Source organism: Marmota flaviventris, chromosome 1 (assembly GCF_047511675.1).
Source record: "Marmota flaviventris isolate mMarFla1 chromosome 1, mMarFla1.hap1, whole genome shotgun sequence".
Classification (NCBI taxonomy): Eukaryota; Metazoa; Chordata; class Mammalia; order Rodentia; family Sciuridae; genus Marmota; species Marmota flaviventris.
The window spans coordinates 156,469,178-156,487,246 of record NC_092498.1 but is presented as its reverse complement, the minus strand read 5'-3'; the positions used below and the strand labels follow the sequence as shown (position 1 = coordinate 156,487,246).

Genomic DNA, 18,069 nt, shown 5'->3' with positions numbered 1-18,069 from the left:
GCCAGGAGAGGTTCTGGAAGACCATCCTAGCCTAGGCAAGATATGCAGGCAGCACCTAAAGGTGGCTTCCAGCTGGGAGGGAAGAGCTGGGCTTCAGAGGGGCCTGGCAGGTGTCATCTCTTCCTACCTATTCCTGCTATGTAGGTAGGTGGAACAAAGTTCCTGAGGCCACCAGGCCATACACAGAGATGGTCATGTGACCCTGCCTGCTCCTTCAGGTCCTACAAGACACAAACCCTACTACCCTACTATCATGGGGTGGGAACCAGGAAGGTGGGTCCTGGTACCAGCACCCCTGCCTATGGTAATAGAGACTGGGAATTTGTCACAGCATCTGGGCTGGATGCCCACTCCCAGGGCAAACAGTCCCAGCAGCTGGAATTCCTGACCTCCTGGGTGCTCTCCCCCAGGTGGCCTCACCCCTTGCAGGCTGAGCCTTGCTCTCTTTTCTTCCTGGGGGAAGTAGGCATGACCAGGTCCCACTCACCAGTGACCAGCTCACGGACCTCGTTGTCACGGGCTGCTCGCAGCAGGCGCACCAGAGCAGGCACACCGCCACAATCCCGGATTGCAGCCTTGTTGTCGGTGTCACGGCCATAGGAGAGATTGCGCAGTGCTCCACAGGCCCGGCGACGCACTTCGGCCCGAGGGTGGTCTAGCAGTGCCACAAGCAGTGGCAGTCCACGCAGCTGCCGTACACGTCTCTTGACACTCTCATTCTCAAAGCACAGGTGCTGCAGGTAGGCAGCTGCATTGGCCTTCACAGGGTCCACAGGGTGCCGAAGCATGGCCAGCACTTCAGGTAGCTCAGGGTCCCTCCAGCGTGGCTCCTTGCGGGCACTGTCCACTGAGGGTGAGCGACGTACCACCCGGTCCAGGCTGCCCAGACTGCCCCGCTCTGGCTGGGCCAGTGGTGCCGTTGCTGCTGGGTACAGGGGCCGCTCATCGGTCAGTTCACCAGCATCATCTGCTATATCCTCATAGGCCCTGTTCAGGTGAGCAGGGCAAGTGAACATCTTTATAGCCGCTGCCAGCCCTACCCTCTGAGCTACCCATCACAGTATCCAGAAGACTATAAATGCCCAGAGCAGGGCTGGGCTGACAGAATCTATATCTCAGTACTGAGCATGGAGTGGGTCCCAAAAGTCATGCCCAAGAATTGACCATTCCAAAAGTCATGACCAAGCAAGAACTGACTCACAGTCAATGACAGAGCCAAATCCCAGCCAAAGGCCACTGGGGATGGGGAGTTTGCTCACTTCCTATCACCAATCCTGCACTAAATGTGTTTCCATGTAATATTTTTCTGTGATAGTGAGTGGGAAATCTCACCCCATTTTGTAAGATCATCTGGCTAGTACCAGGAAGTAGGGGAAGTAAATGACTTTCCCTTCATGTGGTCATTCTAGTAGAACCATCTGAAGAGCATTCAGGCTACTAGCCCTTCAGAGTATGAGATATCCTTTGCTCTCAGTAGCCCCATGGGCTCTCATCAAACCCACTTCCCAGGGTAGGGACTGAGCTAGGAGGGTCAAGTAACTCACCTAGGGTCACATAAAAAATCCAGACCCAGGCTGTGATTATGTTCCCACTCTGCACATATAAGGCATATAGACAGAACCAGAGGCTGTGACAGGAAGGACTAGGGGCAATGGGTTCTAATTATTCTGGTACCTGGGAGAGACTGAAGCACAGGGATAGTCTGGGACCTTGAGCTCAGAGTAACACCCTGAATCTCTTGCACTTTGGTGTTAACAGCCATCTGTTTGGAACAAAGCAGGAATCTGGCACTGTCACCAGCTTCTCTCCTGTCCAGACTAACATCTACCATCTCAGGGTCTGTCCTTGCTGCTGTCCTTGAGAAGAGACAAGGCTGATCCAAACTAAAGTGTGCATGACTAACTCAGCCCCGGCAGCTTGACTGTGGAGTATTCTATGGCTTGGGTAGAGAAGGTAGAATTTCCAAAGGAGGCAGCCACATGGAATGGGGTGCTCACCTGGCACGAAGGCCCCGCCCACACTCAGCTCTTCTCCGTGTGGCTGTGCCATAATCGGGCTCCAGCTCAGGGCCACCCTCATCATCAGCGGCCAGGCTGCGTGTGTCATCCTCCAAGCCATAGGGCTCTGCCTGGAAGCGCTCAGGCAGGGAACGACCACTTGATGGTCCAGGCTCAGGACCCACAGGGAAGGCCTCCCGGCGGCCAGGCAGTGTGAAGCAGCCATCACCAGGTCCTGGGCCAAGGGGGCCAGTGCGTGGGGGCCGTACCCCTAGACCCCGGGACAGGCTGCCATAGCTAGGGCCATCACGGAGCTCAAGGCCATCAGGAAAGCCATTCCCACTACTGAGGTAGGTTCGGGAGAGTGTGGCTGCTGGACCACCACCACGCAGTAGGAAATGCCGATCCAGAGGGCCATCAGCAAAAGGGCCAAGTGGAGGGCCACCATCCAGCAGGGGGAGTCCATCTGGGCCCAAAGGCACCTGCCGTACTGTCCTCGTGGTCACTGTCTTGACAGTCTTGGTGACCTGGTGGATAGGCCGGTAGTGTGTGAGCTGGGCAGTCCAAGAGACCTGGACAGTACCCTAGCAGAGCCAGGGTGGCCTCAATTTTCCACCCAAACAGGCGGCCCCTAAGGGGCTGGCTCACATGCCCACATCACAAAGGGAGAGCTATGGGCTTCCTGGCTTGCTTTCTTAACATCTGCACCCAGCCATACCTTGGTTTCAGTGCGCCGGGTTGTACCATCTTCAGATGTGACAATGGATACATGGGAGGTAGGTGTACCAGGGTCCTCCTCCACTGTCACTGTCTCCTCTAGCACCTCAGGTGCCTCCGGCATTGTGGCCAGTGATGCCTGGCTCCCTGGGCTCTGCTCCTGGGGGAAAAGAGGCAGATATCAGGGGGCAGGACCTGCTGCTCATATGTCCCTGGAGTGTAGGTGCCTGGTTCCCCATCCTAGGGCCTCCTTTGGTTCCACTGGCAAATAAATAGCTTAGAGAGGTACAGGCCTCTCTGAGCTTCAATGCCTTGGCTATTGCAGGTTTTCCCAGGCCTAAAGAGGTCTAGATAGGACATGCAGGATGTCCTCCTGACATCATTAGTTACTCCTGGCTGGACCCTCAAAGTTTTGTGCAGCCTCCTCCCTATAGCACTCCAGAAGCCTGGAATGCATAAATGCATAAACATTGGGGGTCACAGTTTTAGTGGCACTGTCTGTCTCCTGTGGCCACTCCTGGTCTCCTGTCAAGTCCAGCCAGATGCTCTCACAGGACAGAAATACCCAGCTCTCAGAATGTACTGTAGTCCAAAGCACCAAAATATCCTTGATCCTTCCAATTTAGACACTCTTAAAGGCATGGTCTGGCCCCACCTCAGGCCTATGTCTGGTGCCCCCAGCTGACAGAGATTCTAGATGTCATATCAGAGATCAGAGATAGTAGATTTGCACTACAGTCACCTTACCATCACCCTGCAGGGGGCACACAACAGTGAAATTCTAGGCAGGACAACTCTAGACTATGCCCTTCTGAGATCCATGTGCTAAATAGCTGGACTTGCCAGTGGGGAAGCTGAAGCTGAAAGAGGACAGGCCAGTTCTGCTCTGCTGAGTGGCAGGGAGACCCAAGCCAATCTGCCTTTGGGCATATGTACCCCAGGGCTCCACCATGCTTATGTCCAGGGATTGGCATCTACCAGGATGGGCAGGGGGACTGAAATCAAAACTGTTGTGGGTGGGCAAATGGGAAGCACATTCCCGGGTAGCCAGGGACAAGTCAGCAGTACATGCCTCACTCTGTGGCCCAGGCCTCACAGAATGTGCTCCCTGTCTGGGCCCCTTAAGGCCTGCACAGATCCTGAGCAGAGGTCCAGGGAGAGTTGCAATTCATACTGCACCTGCCTGGCTCCAGAGCTATACTCTGGCTGCATGTGTCATTTTGGGAGGTACTCAAGGCAAAATACCCAGGGCTGTTTTCAGGGCCTTCCTCCTGAGATCTTTGGCACAGGAATCTGCCTCACATCAGGGCCCTGTCCTAGTGGCCCTAATGCATATGGGCAGAGGTCTGGGTAGGAGCCTGCACCAATATGTTAGGACAGTACATCCCTCAGGATCAAGAGAAAGAGGAGAGCAATAGCACAGAATGCACTCCCCCCTCCCCTAGAAGCAGGTCCTCAAAAGGTAAAGAGATGAGATTATAGATGGGAAAACTGAGGTCTGGCAGAGGGGAGAAAGTTTACTCAGAACCTCACTATTGTTAGCCAAGGGATTTCAGGCACTTATCTGAAGGAATCCTTTGAGTGACACCTTACCTCTTGGGAACAAGGCCTTGATGGCCACCAGCCCAGTCTTAGTGGAAAGTCTGCTGGGACCTGGCCAGAAAGAAGAGACCCTGTTCCCAGGGAAGAGAAACAGATTGAGGTCCAGAGTGGGGACAATTGGTAGTGTGCTGAGAGGGAGGCCTGGGCTTTTACCCCAAGGGCAATGGGGAGCTGGGAAGGTTCTAAAGTAAAAGTAGGCACAGGGCAGCTATCCCTTCTAGCGCCTGGGCTTCCCCATGTGTATCTGGTAACTGCGTGTCAGGCTTCAAACTCTGTGCAGGGCCCTGAGATTAGTCACAGCTCTAGTGTGGGGCCCAAGAAAGAGGGGTGGCCTTCCTGGAGACAAGGTAGAGGGGAGGAGCAAGACTGAGGAGACTGTTGCCAGTCATATATGGCCTCTTAGATTTTTATACATTAAACACAAGTAGAAGAGCTCATATTCCCTAGCTAGGTAGTAGGGAACTGAGCACATACCAATCAGCTCACTCTGCCAAGTACATGCTGTTCATGAGCCCACCAACCCACAGACTCACCAGAAAGATGTTCCAGAGTTTGAGCCACAGAATGGCTTTGGGCATTTCCTTACCATAAGCTTCAGTTTACCTATTTGCTGCCAGCTGAGACCCCAGAATTTGGGAGATGAGGGAAGGACATTGTGGTACCTCATTACCAATCTGTGGCCTATCTTCCTCCTCCCAAGTTGGCTATGGTGAGGGTCTAACAGTGCAGAGTTAGGGTGAAAGAGTTAGGAAAGCAAGGGCCCCCAGCCATCAGTGGTAATTCTGCAGTATCACCACTAACATTGGGGATCAGCAGCAAGGCAGCGGGATCCCAAGGACCCAAGAGTCCCTGCTGGCAAATGACCTCAGGGAGCTAAAAATGGGCAATGACTTCATCCAGGCAGGTGGAAGCATGAGTCAGCTGGCACTCAAGGAAAAGCCCAGCCCTGTTACACATGCCTAGGCACACACAGACAGGGATCTGGAAACATGCACAGACACATGTACCTGATTCCTCAAGCAGGAACATGTGCAGGTCCATAAGTATATGAGCACCCAGCCTAGTTCACAGGTCCGAACATATAAATTTGTGGCACCTCTAAGAGCACTCAAAGTGCACAGTACTACTATTCTCAGAGGCATATGCTAGAATACCTGTATTCTCAGGTCTTCCACTGGTTTATCCAGACCCTTACCCATTTGGGACCTCGAGATATGCTTTCAACATACAAGGACCAAGCCACAGACTCTCCGAGCTGGCAGCAAATAGAGAAACTGAAGCTTATAGCAGAGGGATGTCCAGGTTAACTCCATGGCTCAGGCCTCTCCAACATCTTTATGGTGGATCTATAGGATGGTGAACTAATGACCAGCATACACTTGACAAAGGGGGCTGAATGGGGTGCCTGGTTCCCTGACTGGCTCCAATGTCCTATTCTGGGGTTCTACGATTCACATTTGTCAGCCCAGACTGGCCTGCAGGGAACCCTGTCCTGCAGCCTCACATTACCTTTGTCCTAGACCTGATTCTAGGCTGTTCCCCTCTACAGCCCAGACATTGGCACCATGCTGGACACAACACCCCTCTCCTCCCCTACTCCTTATGTCCTGCCAATCATTTATTGTCACCTCCTCCTTGGTCCTGGTTTATTCCTTTCACCTCATAGAAGGACCATGTTCTGTGGGGCTCACATTCATCCTGGGGCTCTCCCATCTATGGTGCAGTAGGTCTATAGCTTCTGGGCCTGGCTTGGAGAGGGGCTGCAGCCCAGATCTGGGGTTTCCTATGAGTTCCCTTGGGCCTGTAGAAGAGGCCAGAGTGTCTGATGAGGCAGACCCGCCCACTACCTCTCAATAGGATCCCTGCAGACACAACTGAGCACAGCACAAGCGCCTTGGGCCCCAAGAGGCGTCTGCCTCTTTGGGGGTTGTTTTCCTCATACAGAGATTCCGGAAACAGGTTGCCAGTTCAATCTATGCAGCCAGATACAAGAAACATAGGGGGTAGAAAAGCAAGATGTAGATCAATGCTCAAAGGTCTATGAACTTTATAGATACACACTCACAGTCTGTATCATGAAGAACAGACTGCAGAGGTGGGCTGCCCACCCTATGCAAGGTCTGCTGGGTACAGGTTAAGGTGAGAATGTACACTTAGAGACCACAACTCCTGGGCCAAGTCTCCAGAGGGCAAGCAATGGCTACCCCTGGATGGATAAAAAATTGGAAAAATAATAGTTCTGAATCCCTCAGTATGACACTTCCAGGTGGAGTACAGGACAAGTCAGGCTGATATTTCCCACGAGGCATCCAGACCTTGGCCACCACAAAGTACCCTCTCCTTTGGTGTCCATGGCCGCTGAAGGTTGATCTTCCACAGTAGCAATATACCTGCCAGGGTGTGGCCCTAGACAAGTGGGCTGAAAGGCCAAGGGAATCTGGTGTCCAGCAGGCTGGGAGAGCAAGCCAGTCACCTAACCCAGCTTCCCTAAGCCTAGACCTCAGCTACACTGTACCCACGAATTCCCCCCTAATCCCTCCGTTTCTGAATCAGTCAGTAGCCAGACCCCCGGAGCCAGAAATGCGTAACAGGCAGAAATCTGGCTGTGGGAGACACTCCTCCTACCACAAAGGGTCTTATTGGGGTTGCTCCTCTATTCAGCCTATTTCCCCAACTATTACTGAATCCTACTTCTGAGCACAGTACAGGCTGCTCACCTGCCTTCCACTCTATCCAGTACTGGGAGGCGACCAGCCCCGTTTTCCTCTGAGACCCGTCCTGCCTCCACACGTGGGCAGGACCAGCTTCCACCCCTCCTCTCATGAGCATTGCTGAGGCAGAGCTTCCATTAAAGCTCCAGAAGCTCTTTCGTAGGTCCCCAGAGTAGGAGTCTGCGCAGGGGTAGAGAGGGGAGGGAAGGGAAAGGGAGGGTGCCCCAAGGAAACAGGAGGCCTGGTTGGACTTCCCTCTGCAGACTCAGTCAGCCTCCCTCTGCACAGAGAAGGGCTACTCACGGAGGCCCTGGCCCTCTACCCGGTTACCCCACCACCTATCCTGGTGCTGGCTGAGATACACCCAACCAGGTCAGGTCCTGGCTCCTTCTGAACCCAGGGTCACCTGCCTTGGGATACTGCGCGCTAGTTCTGGAGACTCAGAGGCCCCAACCCATTCTGCACAAACCCAGGGTAGTGTGCTCACTCCTGCCACCCCGCCTGGCCCTGGGTCCCGCGCAGTCCAGCCGGGAGATCAGACAATAGCTGCTTTGGGCCAGCAGCTCAGCGTAACAAAAGCGGGTCCTTCCCCGGGAAGGCCGGCGCCCCGCCCTCCGGTGGGGCTGGCCCCAGGATGGTGCCCTCGGCCCCCGCCCGGAACCGAGTTCCCTCCAACCTGTCTGAGTTCGGCCGGCATCGGGCCGGGGTTCTGGGGGCGCAGGCCTGCAGGGACGGCGGCAGATACACCGGGCTCGGCTCCGGTGCCTCTGCCGCTTGGGCTCAGCGGACTCGCTCCCCGTGGGGGCGGATCTGGCGGCGGTCACAGCGAGCAGCCAATCGGGCGGGGCCGCGCCCAGGCGGGGCGGGGCGGGAGCCAAAGGAGTGGGGCGAGGTTCGGCATTCTACTGTCGGGGGCGGGGCTCTGCAGCCAGGATAGGCCCGGGTGGTCCCCAGGTCCCTGGCAGCTGGTCAGAATTCTCGTCCCTCCCCCAGGGGGTGGCATTTTCCAGCCCAGTGACTTTAGCCAAGTCCTTCCTAGGCTTCGGTTGGACTTCAGCAAATGAACACCCTTCCACCTATACAGACGGAAAAACTGAATTCAAAAGCCAGCATCTTTGGCATAATCCATTTATCCTGGTTATGACTCCGTTTTCCCCTTCTAGGCCAATGAGACAGTAGTTAAGCATTGTTAGCGCTGCAAGTTCTCTCAGATCTAGTCCCAGCCCTCTGCCTAGCCCCTACCCAGGATGGGCTTCCAAGAACGGCCCTCCCACGGAGCTCAATGGGGACCTGGCGAAAGGTCTTTCCACAGGCTTACTTTATGTTTTGAGTTCTTTCCATCAAGAGACCCTGTGTCTTCCCACCCTTTGAGGTGTCAGAGTGGGTCAAATATTGGGGCAGGAGAACAACTCTTGGGTAACCTCGTGTAAAAATCTTAATCCCTTTACCAGGTGTGGTGGCACAAGCCTGTAATTCCAGAATCCCAGCGACTGGCTGAGACAGGAGGATTGCCAGCCTCAGCAACTTAGTGAATTAAATAAAAAATTAAAAAAGGCTGGAGATGTGGCTTAGTGGTTAGGTGCCCCTGGGTCCAATCCCCAGTACCAAAACCAAACCAAACCAAACCAAAATCCAACCCTAAAAAAAACTTAATATCTTGATCTTGAACCCTCAGAAAAAGTCCTGGGGGCTGAGCTGGCTTCAGACCCTCTGTTTCTGATCTACTGGGAAGTGGTGGATGAAGTGAGGGGATCAGAGTTGCCAATTAGGGGTTCTCTATCCCATGGAGCCCCCAAGCAGCCACACCTAAGGAGTCTGACTCTGTTTGGGGGAAACTTAGGTGAAGGGGAGGGAAATTCAGGAGAGGGTCAGTGATGGCGACCTTCTTGGATCATTTCCCACAGAGGCAAGCCAATGGCTCCTGCATCATGAATGACAAACCAGGTTCTGATATTAACAGAGCTGGGGCCAGCCCACAGAGGCTTTGGGGGTACTGCAAGAAAGGGGCATAGGCTTGAGCTTCCTGCCTCATACCACCCCTGGCTTCCACAATATGCCATGTACAGAGGTTATACTTCCAGTAAGCTCAAGCACTTTCAATGTCCACTATGTGCCACTTTGAGCCTCAGTTTCCCTACCTAGACAGGAGTGGGTTGACTTTACCACTGGCCTACTGCATCCTCCATTCATAGCTGCCCAGGCCAGTAAGAAGTATACACTGCTTTAAGGGAATGTGGCCCCGATCCTGAATTAAGGCCGATTTGGTCTTCTCCCCAAATATACCAGTTGCTAGTGCCCCAGCCACAGGCCATCTTGCCTGAGCCCAAGGCAGGTCCAATGGCCCATCTGGCCAGGCCTTCATGGTACCCTTCCCAGCTAGGTGAGGATCAGCCCTGCTCTGGCTGAGTGTCTGAAGGGCAGGCAGCCAAGACATGGAGAATCCCAGGAGACACAGCAGCAGTAACTTCTAGCCTTGGTTCCATAGTCTTGGCCCCCAGCTACCTGTCTTGCCAGCTTTAGAACTCCAGCTCTGTCCCGAGGTTCAATGATAGCTCACCCAGCACCTCCTGCTGGGATTAATCTGAGAAGTAGGTTTGGCATGGAGGCAGTTGGGTCTGGCTAATCCAATGCTTCTCTGTGTCCCCATCAGCCTAATCAGTCCAGCTACAGCCCTGGGAACACATGTTGTCTCTGCTCCCAGCCAAAGGAAAAAGGGCAGGGTGGAGGAGAGGTCATGGCCTAAGGTCATGCAGGCTCAGTCCCCAGGAGGCCAGGGCAATTCCAGACTGTGGGAACATGTTTTTGCCAGAGCATCGACCCTCTGAATGCCCTCTGTCCTCCCACACTACTTATCTGTGAGCTGTAGAACAGAGCCTGTTCCAGGCTGGGAGGGATAGACTGAGTGCCTGGTGTTTGAGGAGCAGCCTTGGGGTCACAGGCTGCCATTGTCCCCATGTGGCTCAGCTAGGCATTCTATTCCCCTGCTAGAGTTTAGGGAACACCCTTTGGAACTCTTGAGGTTTGGAACTCTTTGAGTTCTTGTATTCATACTGATTCCTCTCAGTCCCAGGCTCCTGTGGGTGGTTATGCCACCTGCCCGAGACCACTCAGACCCAGATGCTTAGGAAGAGTTCCCCAGTGAGTTAGGGGCATTCTGAAGACATGTATTTGACTTTGACTGTGTACTTGTACAGGGCCATACATTTTATATGAGTGGATCTCATGAGTGGACAAAAGAACCATCACCTGGCCACTGTCAAGCAAGGCCAAGCTCAGGGAGGGGTCACTTGCCCTAAGTTCCTCAGCCTGACACAGGCAGATTGTCACCAGACTCTATAGGCTCCTTGGGCTTCCTCATTCCACCCTCATGACCCATGGAGGTAAGGGAGATGTTGGGAAGGTCTAGGAAGTCTGACTCCTGTGGAGCCCTATCTGTTCCACTGGCTAGGAAATAGACAGGGCTTCAGACCCTCTGGGGATAGAAGCTGCCTAAAGCCTATTCTGAGGGCAATGGCCAGCAGGGAAACTGAGGTTCCCAGGTCACCCTCTGAGCTGTAGACAGAGCCCGGGACCTCAATCAAGCCTTCTCCTGGGGCTGACCTACCAGTGCATGCAATGAAGAAGAAAATCATGGAAGGGAGGCTCCAGAACAGGCAAAACCCTCAGTGTCACCAAGCTGCCCAAAGAGCTGCCAAGATCAGATCCTATCCACTGAATCCTGAGCGTTCCCTCAGTGGAGTGTGCTAATCTCAGGGTCAAACTGTATCTTGAACATCATTCATATAGTGCCTAGCATACCTAAGTGGCTAGCCAACATCCTTGGGATCTTTTCTTTCCTCTCCAAAAGCTCAACAGGTCTTATAACAAGCCATTGCATACATCAAAGGTTTGCTAGGACTCTTTGATTGATTCCCCAGTTGGCTGTTTTTACCCTCTCCCAGTCAGTGGGCTGTTACCTGCAGGACCAGCTGTTGCCAGGCCATTGGTAGGGGATGCCCACTGCCCACACCACTGCTGCCTACTCCAGGCTGCTGGGCATGCTCCAGCTGCAGGGCAACATGGCGCCGCTCCTGCTCCAGTGCCCGTGTCAGTCGCTCGAAACGGGCCTCCTGCTCCTTCACCGAGGCCAAGATGCTGGCAGCTGAGTGTACATTGTAGTCCTCCATGATAGGGTGCCAGCCAGCTGCAGGCAAAGCAGAGCAAACTAAGAGTGGTGTGGAACAGTGGCCTGATGAGGCCATCACAGGCCTCTTGCCTATCCCACTCACAGATCATACAACTCACTCCCAGACCAGAACATTCAGCTCTCTGGAGGAAAGCTGCATTGACTAAATTCTAAATTAAAAGTCATTAATCCCAGGCCGGCTGGAAGCAGCTGGCTTACTCCCAGTGAGGCCTGGGGCTCTGACCCAGGCTCCTCTGCTTCCTACCAGGTCCAGCAGAATCATGGACTGTGAGTGTCTTAGAGACTGCTGGGATGGGCAGGAAGAGCTGGTGTGATGAGTGTCCACTATTTCCTTGGCCCACAGCATATACCAGCTCATCCCTATTTCATGGGACTACCCCAGCCCCACCTTATAACAGTGGACAAGGCCAAGAAAGGGTCAGGGACTATCTGTAGCCACACAACTAGTGGGCCAGAGCTGGTGCAGCCAATGGACAGGGAGTAAGAAGCCAGTCTACTATCGCAGTTGCCCAGAACACCTAGGCAAGTGACCTCTGCCTCAGCTCCCAGCAACACTGGCCCAAGGACTATTGTCCAGCCTCCATTTGCAGCCATCCCAGCCTAAAATAGGGGCAGTATCTGTTTCACAAGGCTAAGTGAAAATCTAGTAAAAGCCTTGCTGAGGTTCTGGCTAGGGCTACATGAAGTTTAGAGGCTCTGTGCCTGTAAGTGGCCTATGTGTGAGAGGGCATAGGCCCAAACATCTGAGGCCCAATACTTGGGGAGGTCAGGCCCACCCAGCCCCTGGCTCAGCACTGCCCCCATGGGGCCCAGAGCCCCAGGGGAACAAGCAGGGGCAATGGAGAGTTGGCATTTGCAGTGACAAGCCAGCACTTTTCCTTGCTGCTTGTTCTCTGGCTGACCAGTGTGTTTGTTTTTCATGGGCAATGAAAAGCAGACCAAGTATGCAGAGCTCAAACCCAGGCTCAGAGCCGCAGGCAGGGTACAACCATGTGGCCACAGTGCCCAGAGCTTGGTGCGTGGCTTGATGCCCAGTGCTATTTGGAGTCTGCTCCTGGCTGGTCCCACACAGCCCACTAAGGCCAATTCTGCTAGACCCCTTACCCCTGCACCAACATAGAACCTGAACTTAGAAAATAGAGGCCCCTGTGTATGAATGCCACACACAATGACTGACACAAACAGAGGGCCAGGTCTGCTACTCACTGGCCTGGATGGAGCCAGCTGCAAGGACAGAGCTCCTAGAGAGGAAGGGCCAGTGCTAGGCTGGGCCACATCAGTGATGGCTGAGTTGAGGACATAGTGTATTTCAAAGGTGAAATGATACTATGGGGCCTAGTCCCACCATGACACTTGAGAAACCAAGGCCCATTGAGGGCAAGAGACCAGCATAAGTCCCCACACCTGCTCTTCATCTCCCCAGCTCCTGTCACATAAATAAAATGGTCAATGTGACCTTGTGGGGATGCTAGTGTGGGGATAGGAGCTGTTAAATCAGCCATACCCTGAGAATGAATGGCATTACAGCTGGGAAAGGTATTAGCCCCACTGGGAAGAGGGGGTTGGGAGTGAGGCACAATTCTCTGGCCACCAAAAAGCACAGCACAGGCAAAGAAGGAGTACTCTGTCCTGTGCACATCTTCCAGCACCCAGACCCAGTCAAGGCGTAGACACTAGGCCTTATGAAAGTATAAACTGAGACTGGTGGTACAAAGAGTGGTGCTAGATGGGTATGGAGTCTTCCTGCCTGGGAGGAGACAGACAACCCACGTCCTCAGCCATGTCTTGTTTGCTGAGTTGGCCCATCTCAGCTGAGACTTAGAGCCAAGAAGCAGAAGGGACCAGGACACTGCATGTGGGTAGCAATGATCAGGATCCATGGGACAACTGCTGGCCTGTGGGCAGGAGGCAGCTTTCTTCTCTCCTTGTGCCGAGAAAGATTCCTGCTTGACCCCCATAATCAGTTTCACATTTTCCAAACAGGAGGCCACTTTATGACAAATGTGCCTACCCACAGAGTGAATTATAAATGACAGGGACAACACTGGGCACGCCAGGAGTGACCATACATCAGGACAGTGAAAGAACACGAATATCCAGACCAGAAAACATTAGGAACCTTGTAGGCGGGTTGGTAAGGTCAGAGCTGAGATTAAATGTTGCAAAACTTAATTATAAAAGAAAAGTGACTGCCTAGTCCCAGCACAAAAGACACCAGATAAGGGGCTGGGGTTGTGGCTCAAGCGTTAGAGCGCTCGCCTAGCATGCATGAGGCACTGGGTTCGATCCTCAGCACCACATAAAAATAAAATAAAGATATTGTGTCTACCTAAAACTAAAAAATAAATATTAAAAAAAAAGATACTGGCTGAGTGTTTAGTATTAAGCTAAGAGCATTCCCCCATGGTCTCAGAATGCTGCTGGACAGGGAGTTGCATGAGAAGCCTGGGTGGAAAAACAAGTGACTCCAGGACACACAAGTTGGAAGCGGGAGACTGAAGGAAGAGCAAATCACAGATGGGAATGTAGGGGGAAGGACAGACAAATGGGTGAACTGATGGACAGGCAGGTAGGGGATGGAGGGAGATAGATGGGTGAATACAGGGATAGGCAGGTGAATATGGGAAATGGACAAAGCATAAATGGATGGATGGGTAGGTGGGGGAATACAGAGGACGGACAGACTGACAGGTGAATGGAGCAATGGATAGGCAGGTAGGGGAATGATGGTTTGACAAATGGGTGAAAGGATGGATGGGCAAGTAGGATTATGGTGGGTTGTAAATAAATGGATGAGGGGATGGTAGATAACTTGACAAGTAGATGGATTGGCAAATGGATGGATGGATGGGTAGGTGGATAGAAGGAGGGATGGGAGAATAGGAGGCTGGATGGAAGAGGGAATAAATGAGTGAGAGAACAGGTGTGTGCACAAGAGGATGAGGAGATGATTGTATGAGAGGAGGAAGGCTCCATGGAAGGGTGGAGGGAGGATGGATCAGGTGGGTGGATGGATAAAAAGATGGGTAAGAAGACTAGACAGATGGGCTGATTAGAAGCTAGATAGATGGGGGATGAAGGAATAAGTGAATAGATAGCTGATCAAATGGATAGGGCACTGTGGTGGCAGGTGTGTAACAAAAAGCTTGCAACACAACTGGAAGGAGGAAGCCCAGTCTCACATGTTCTGGGTCAAATGTGGTCAATGCTAGTTCTGTTGGGAAAGAGAAGACATCATCAGAGAAACCTCAGGATAGGATCTGAATGTTTCCCCTGAAACCAAAATCCAATATTTTACGTCTTCTTGCTGACCCAGACATTCCTCCTCAGAAGGAGTCCAGCCAAAGCACTGCTCTGGAAAATCAAATTATGGGGCCCCAGTCCAATCTGGGTTGAGGAATTAGAGGAATTTCCTAAGGGTCAGGGCAGCAGGAGAGTAGGCAGCAGCTCTTGCCAGCCACATATCAGAACCCAGGAGGGAACTGGTGACATCAATCCTTCTTCCACTCCCCATTCTATACTCTGGCCATCTCGAGGAGAAGCACATGGTACCAGAAAGTAAAGTAGCAGGAGTTGAACTCAAGCCCAGTGGTATACAAGTCCATACTTTCTGCCTAGGACATTGTTGGAGCTCTGTCCCCCGACCCCACAAGAGACTTATTCCCTAATTTATTGGCCAGGCCTTCTGGGGACCCATCATTATCCCATTGCCCCTATTGGGATCATACGGTGCCCGAAGCTTCAGGGATAATTTCTGGTCAACCCCCAAGGATAGGCACTGTGCCCAATCTGGGAATAAGGCAAAGAAGTACAGACTTGGGTAAAGGGTTCACACCGGGCAGAGTCCACTCTTGCCAGAGGCCAGGACTACAAGGTCTTTGGCAGTCAATGCAGACCATGGGGTGCCTGGCAGTGCTAGGGGAAGGCTGTTCTCAGTCTCTAAGCAATGGCAGAAACTGCTAAGGAAAGATGAACCAGCAGGACTTAGAATAAAACATTTCTATACATTAAAAAAAAAAAAAATCAACAAATAGTATGGTCATTTTTTAGGAAGTGACACCTCTAAGAACAACACATGCAGTAAGCATTTTAGCTGGAATAACAAGCATTGGGTTTACTTTTAGACTGTGACTTCAGCACAGTGGAGGCTGGTGTGGGGCATGTGGGACCCACTGCACTCCTCTTTCTACTTCTGTGCCTTTGTAATTTTCCACAGTAGAAAGCAGAAGAAAGTCAAGTACAGTGGTATAAGTCTTTAGTCCCAGTTACTTGGAAGGCTGAGGAAAGAGAATCGCTTGAGCCCAGGAGTTTGAGGCCAGCTTGGGGCAACATAACAAGATCCTGACACAAAGAGACAAAGAGAGAGAGGGGGGGAGGGGGAGGGAGGGAGGGAGAGGGAGGGATGGGGGGGAGGAGAGAGAAAAGGATAAGGCATACAGAATATCAAAACATAATTGACATGATAGAATCAAGTATTTTTAACATCTGGCAATAAAGTGATATCCTTAATCTGTAGGTGCTCTAATAAATCAATAAGAAAAAAAAACAGCTGAAAGTGAAGAAGACATAAACAACATGGTTGGAGTTAAGATTCACACACATACACAGGAAAGGAATACAATGATCTTTATCTTGAGGCCAGAGTGGTGGCTGGTGGTGGGGAGGGTCCCTTGTACTGGGGCTGCTCCAGGACTCTCACACAGTTCTGCACATGCCTGTGTCCTACAAAGAACATGAACTATGATTATAGTCAGAACCTAAGTAAGAAAGGAGACTGCAGAGCTCAGTAACCACTCCTCTGGAAGAATCCCCCCCACACACACCACTAATGTGTAGGCTGTACTTCAATAATGGAATCTCTGCCAGCTGGTGGATATGGCCATGATGATGGCTGAGCCACCCTGGAGCCTCCCGGACAGGTGGCACTAAATGGCATGCATGTGCCCAGTGACTGCAGTCATGTAAAATGTGCAGAGCAGTCAAGACAGCATGCAAAAGGGAAGATGTGGGGGGCCAGGGGATGAGGAAGAGTCTTTCTTTAACAGTCTTCATTGTTTGTAGGATAGAAGGAATGGTCAGGTAATACCACTCTGGTTTCCAGGGAGAAGTGTTTCTACTAGAATAGCCCTGAGTACCTGACTTAGAATGCACTCACCCTCTCTCCCAGCTCCTTTGATTGGTGGGTTTGGTGGAAGGCAATGACCATGCTCAGCTCAGGCCCTTCCTTTGTGGATTCCACCTGCCTACAGAGAGGTTCTGCCATCTTCTCTTTTTCCTTTGGGAAGCAGAATCTGTGCAGGTGAGGGCAGGTCTGCAGCATGGGGCATGAAGTTCAATTTACAGGGCTTATTCTATTGAGACCACATGGCTCTTACACTAAAGAAGCTGGAATCTTGATCTCCATGTGTCTGATTATTTTCTGTTTTGTTTTGTTTTGGTTTTGGTGCTGGGGATTGAACCCAGGGTCTTGTGCATGCAAGGCAAGCTTTCTACCAACTGAGCTATATCTCCAGCCCATGTGTCTGATTCCATTGGGCATAGAGGGATGTTTTTTAAATTGGCCTTTATTAAGAATCATTGTTGGGCTAGGGATGTGGCTCAAGCGGTAGTGTGCGTTTGCCTGGCATGCGCAGGGCGCTGGGTTCCATCCTCAACACCACATAAAAATAAAAAATAAAGACATTGTGTCCACCTAAAACTAAAAAATAAATATTTAAAAAAAGAATCATTGTTGTCAAAAAGTATCTTATTAAAAAAGGAAAAAAAAAAAAAAGAAAGAAAGGAGGCTGAGTGTGGTGGCACAGGCCTGTAATCCTAGCAATTTGGGAGGCTGAGGCAGGAAGATCACAAGTTTAAGGCTAGTCTCAGCAATTTAACAAGGCTCTAAGCAACATAGCAATACCCTATCTCAAAATAAAAATTAAAAGGGCTGGGAATTTAGCTCAGTGGTTAAGTGTCCCTGAATTCAATTCAGGTACCAAATAAAGAAAGAAAGAGAAAGAAAAAGGAAAGTGGAAAAAAAACAAAAACAAATGTCCAGAAAGCATGGAGGCCAGGAAATTAAGTTCCCCAGGGGCCAGGGCAGTGCCCACAACCTGCAGCTTGGGGGATGCAGCAGGATTTTCATGCAGCCAGAAGAGGCATAATCAGATTCAGTGTGGAAATTAGATTTCCCAAGCAGAGGAGGTATGTCACACTGGACCACAGTGGGGGTGGGATGAGGGGAGACGCCCTGTAGTGATTACCCAGTATATTTGCTGATCACATGTAGAAGGGCTCCTATGTGCAAGTGAACCCTTTGTGGGCACCCTAGGCCAAGGGCAGGCCAGGACCAAGGTAGGGGCTTATGAACAGGAGGTCCTGGGGGGATTAAGGGGTATGGGAGAGCTGACACAGGAGGCTAAGGGTCAGATTAAGGCAGGACACACTGGGGGGTCAAGGACATGGTGGGTAAGCAGATGGGGCTTGTGAGTATTCCAGTGATTGTCTTCCTCCATAAGAGGCCTGAACCACAGGGAACCACTTCTGGATCCCATGCCACAGATACCTGATCTCTGTGCCAACTGCACCCTTCGAGTCTTTGTTGTTCCTTGAGACTTGCATCTCCATGAGGACATAGGGATCAAGGGTGGACCCTAGGCTGAGATTTAGGGCAGTGCTCATTCTGGCCCCTTCTGTGCCTGACCTAGACTCCAGCTGCAGCCAAGTCTACCTGAATTGCAGATAGACCTAGGGGCAGTAAGGACCCAGATCCTCTGGGGTCTCTGCAGCAACTGACCTGGGGCAACTCTAAGGGCCTAAGGCCCCAGGGCTGGGAGCTCCAGGCACAGAAGTGTGGGGGCTACCAGCATACAGT

General features: G+C 51.9%; 1 protein-coding gene across 7 annotated transcripts in view; it reads right to left on the bottom strand.

Moving 5' to 3' along the window:
* Positions 1–18,069, bottom strand: part of Arvcf (ARVCF delta catenin family member) — a 49,404-nt gene that overhangs the window by 9,478 nt on the left and 21,857 nt on the right. For 3 of the 7 annotated variants that reach the window (XM_071617804.1, XM_027924290.2, XM_027924292.2), the window contains 4 exons: positions 10,984–11,210; positions 2,716–2,874; positions 1,998–2,524; positions 488–987 (listed from right to left, as the gene is read on the bottom strand). In XM_071617804.1, coding sequence (XP_071473905.1) covers positions 488–987; positions 1,998–2,524; positions 2,716–2,874; positions 10,984–11,193 — 1,396 coding nt within the window. In that variant the 5' untranslated portion in view covers positions 11,194–11,210. Of the gene's footprint in view, positions 1–487; positions 988–1,997; positions 2,525–2,715; positions 2,875–7,703; positions 7,820–10,983; positions 11,211–18,069 lie in introns of those variants that run through there. The other 4 variants (XM_027924293.2, XM_027924297.2, XM_027924296.2 and 1 more) reach the window with 3 other exon arrangements.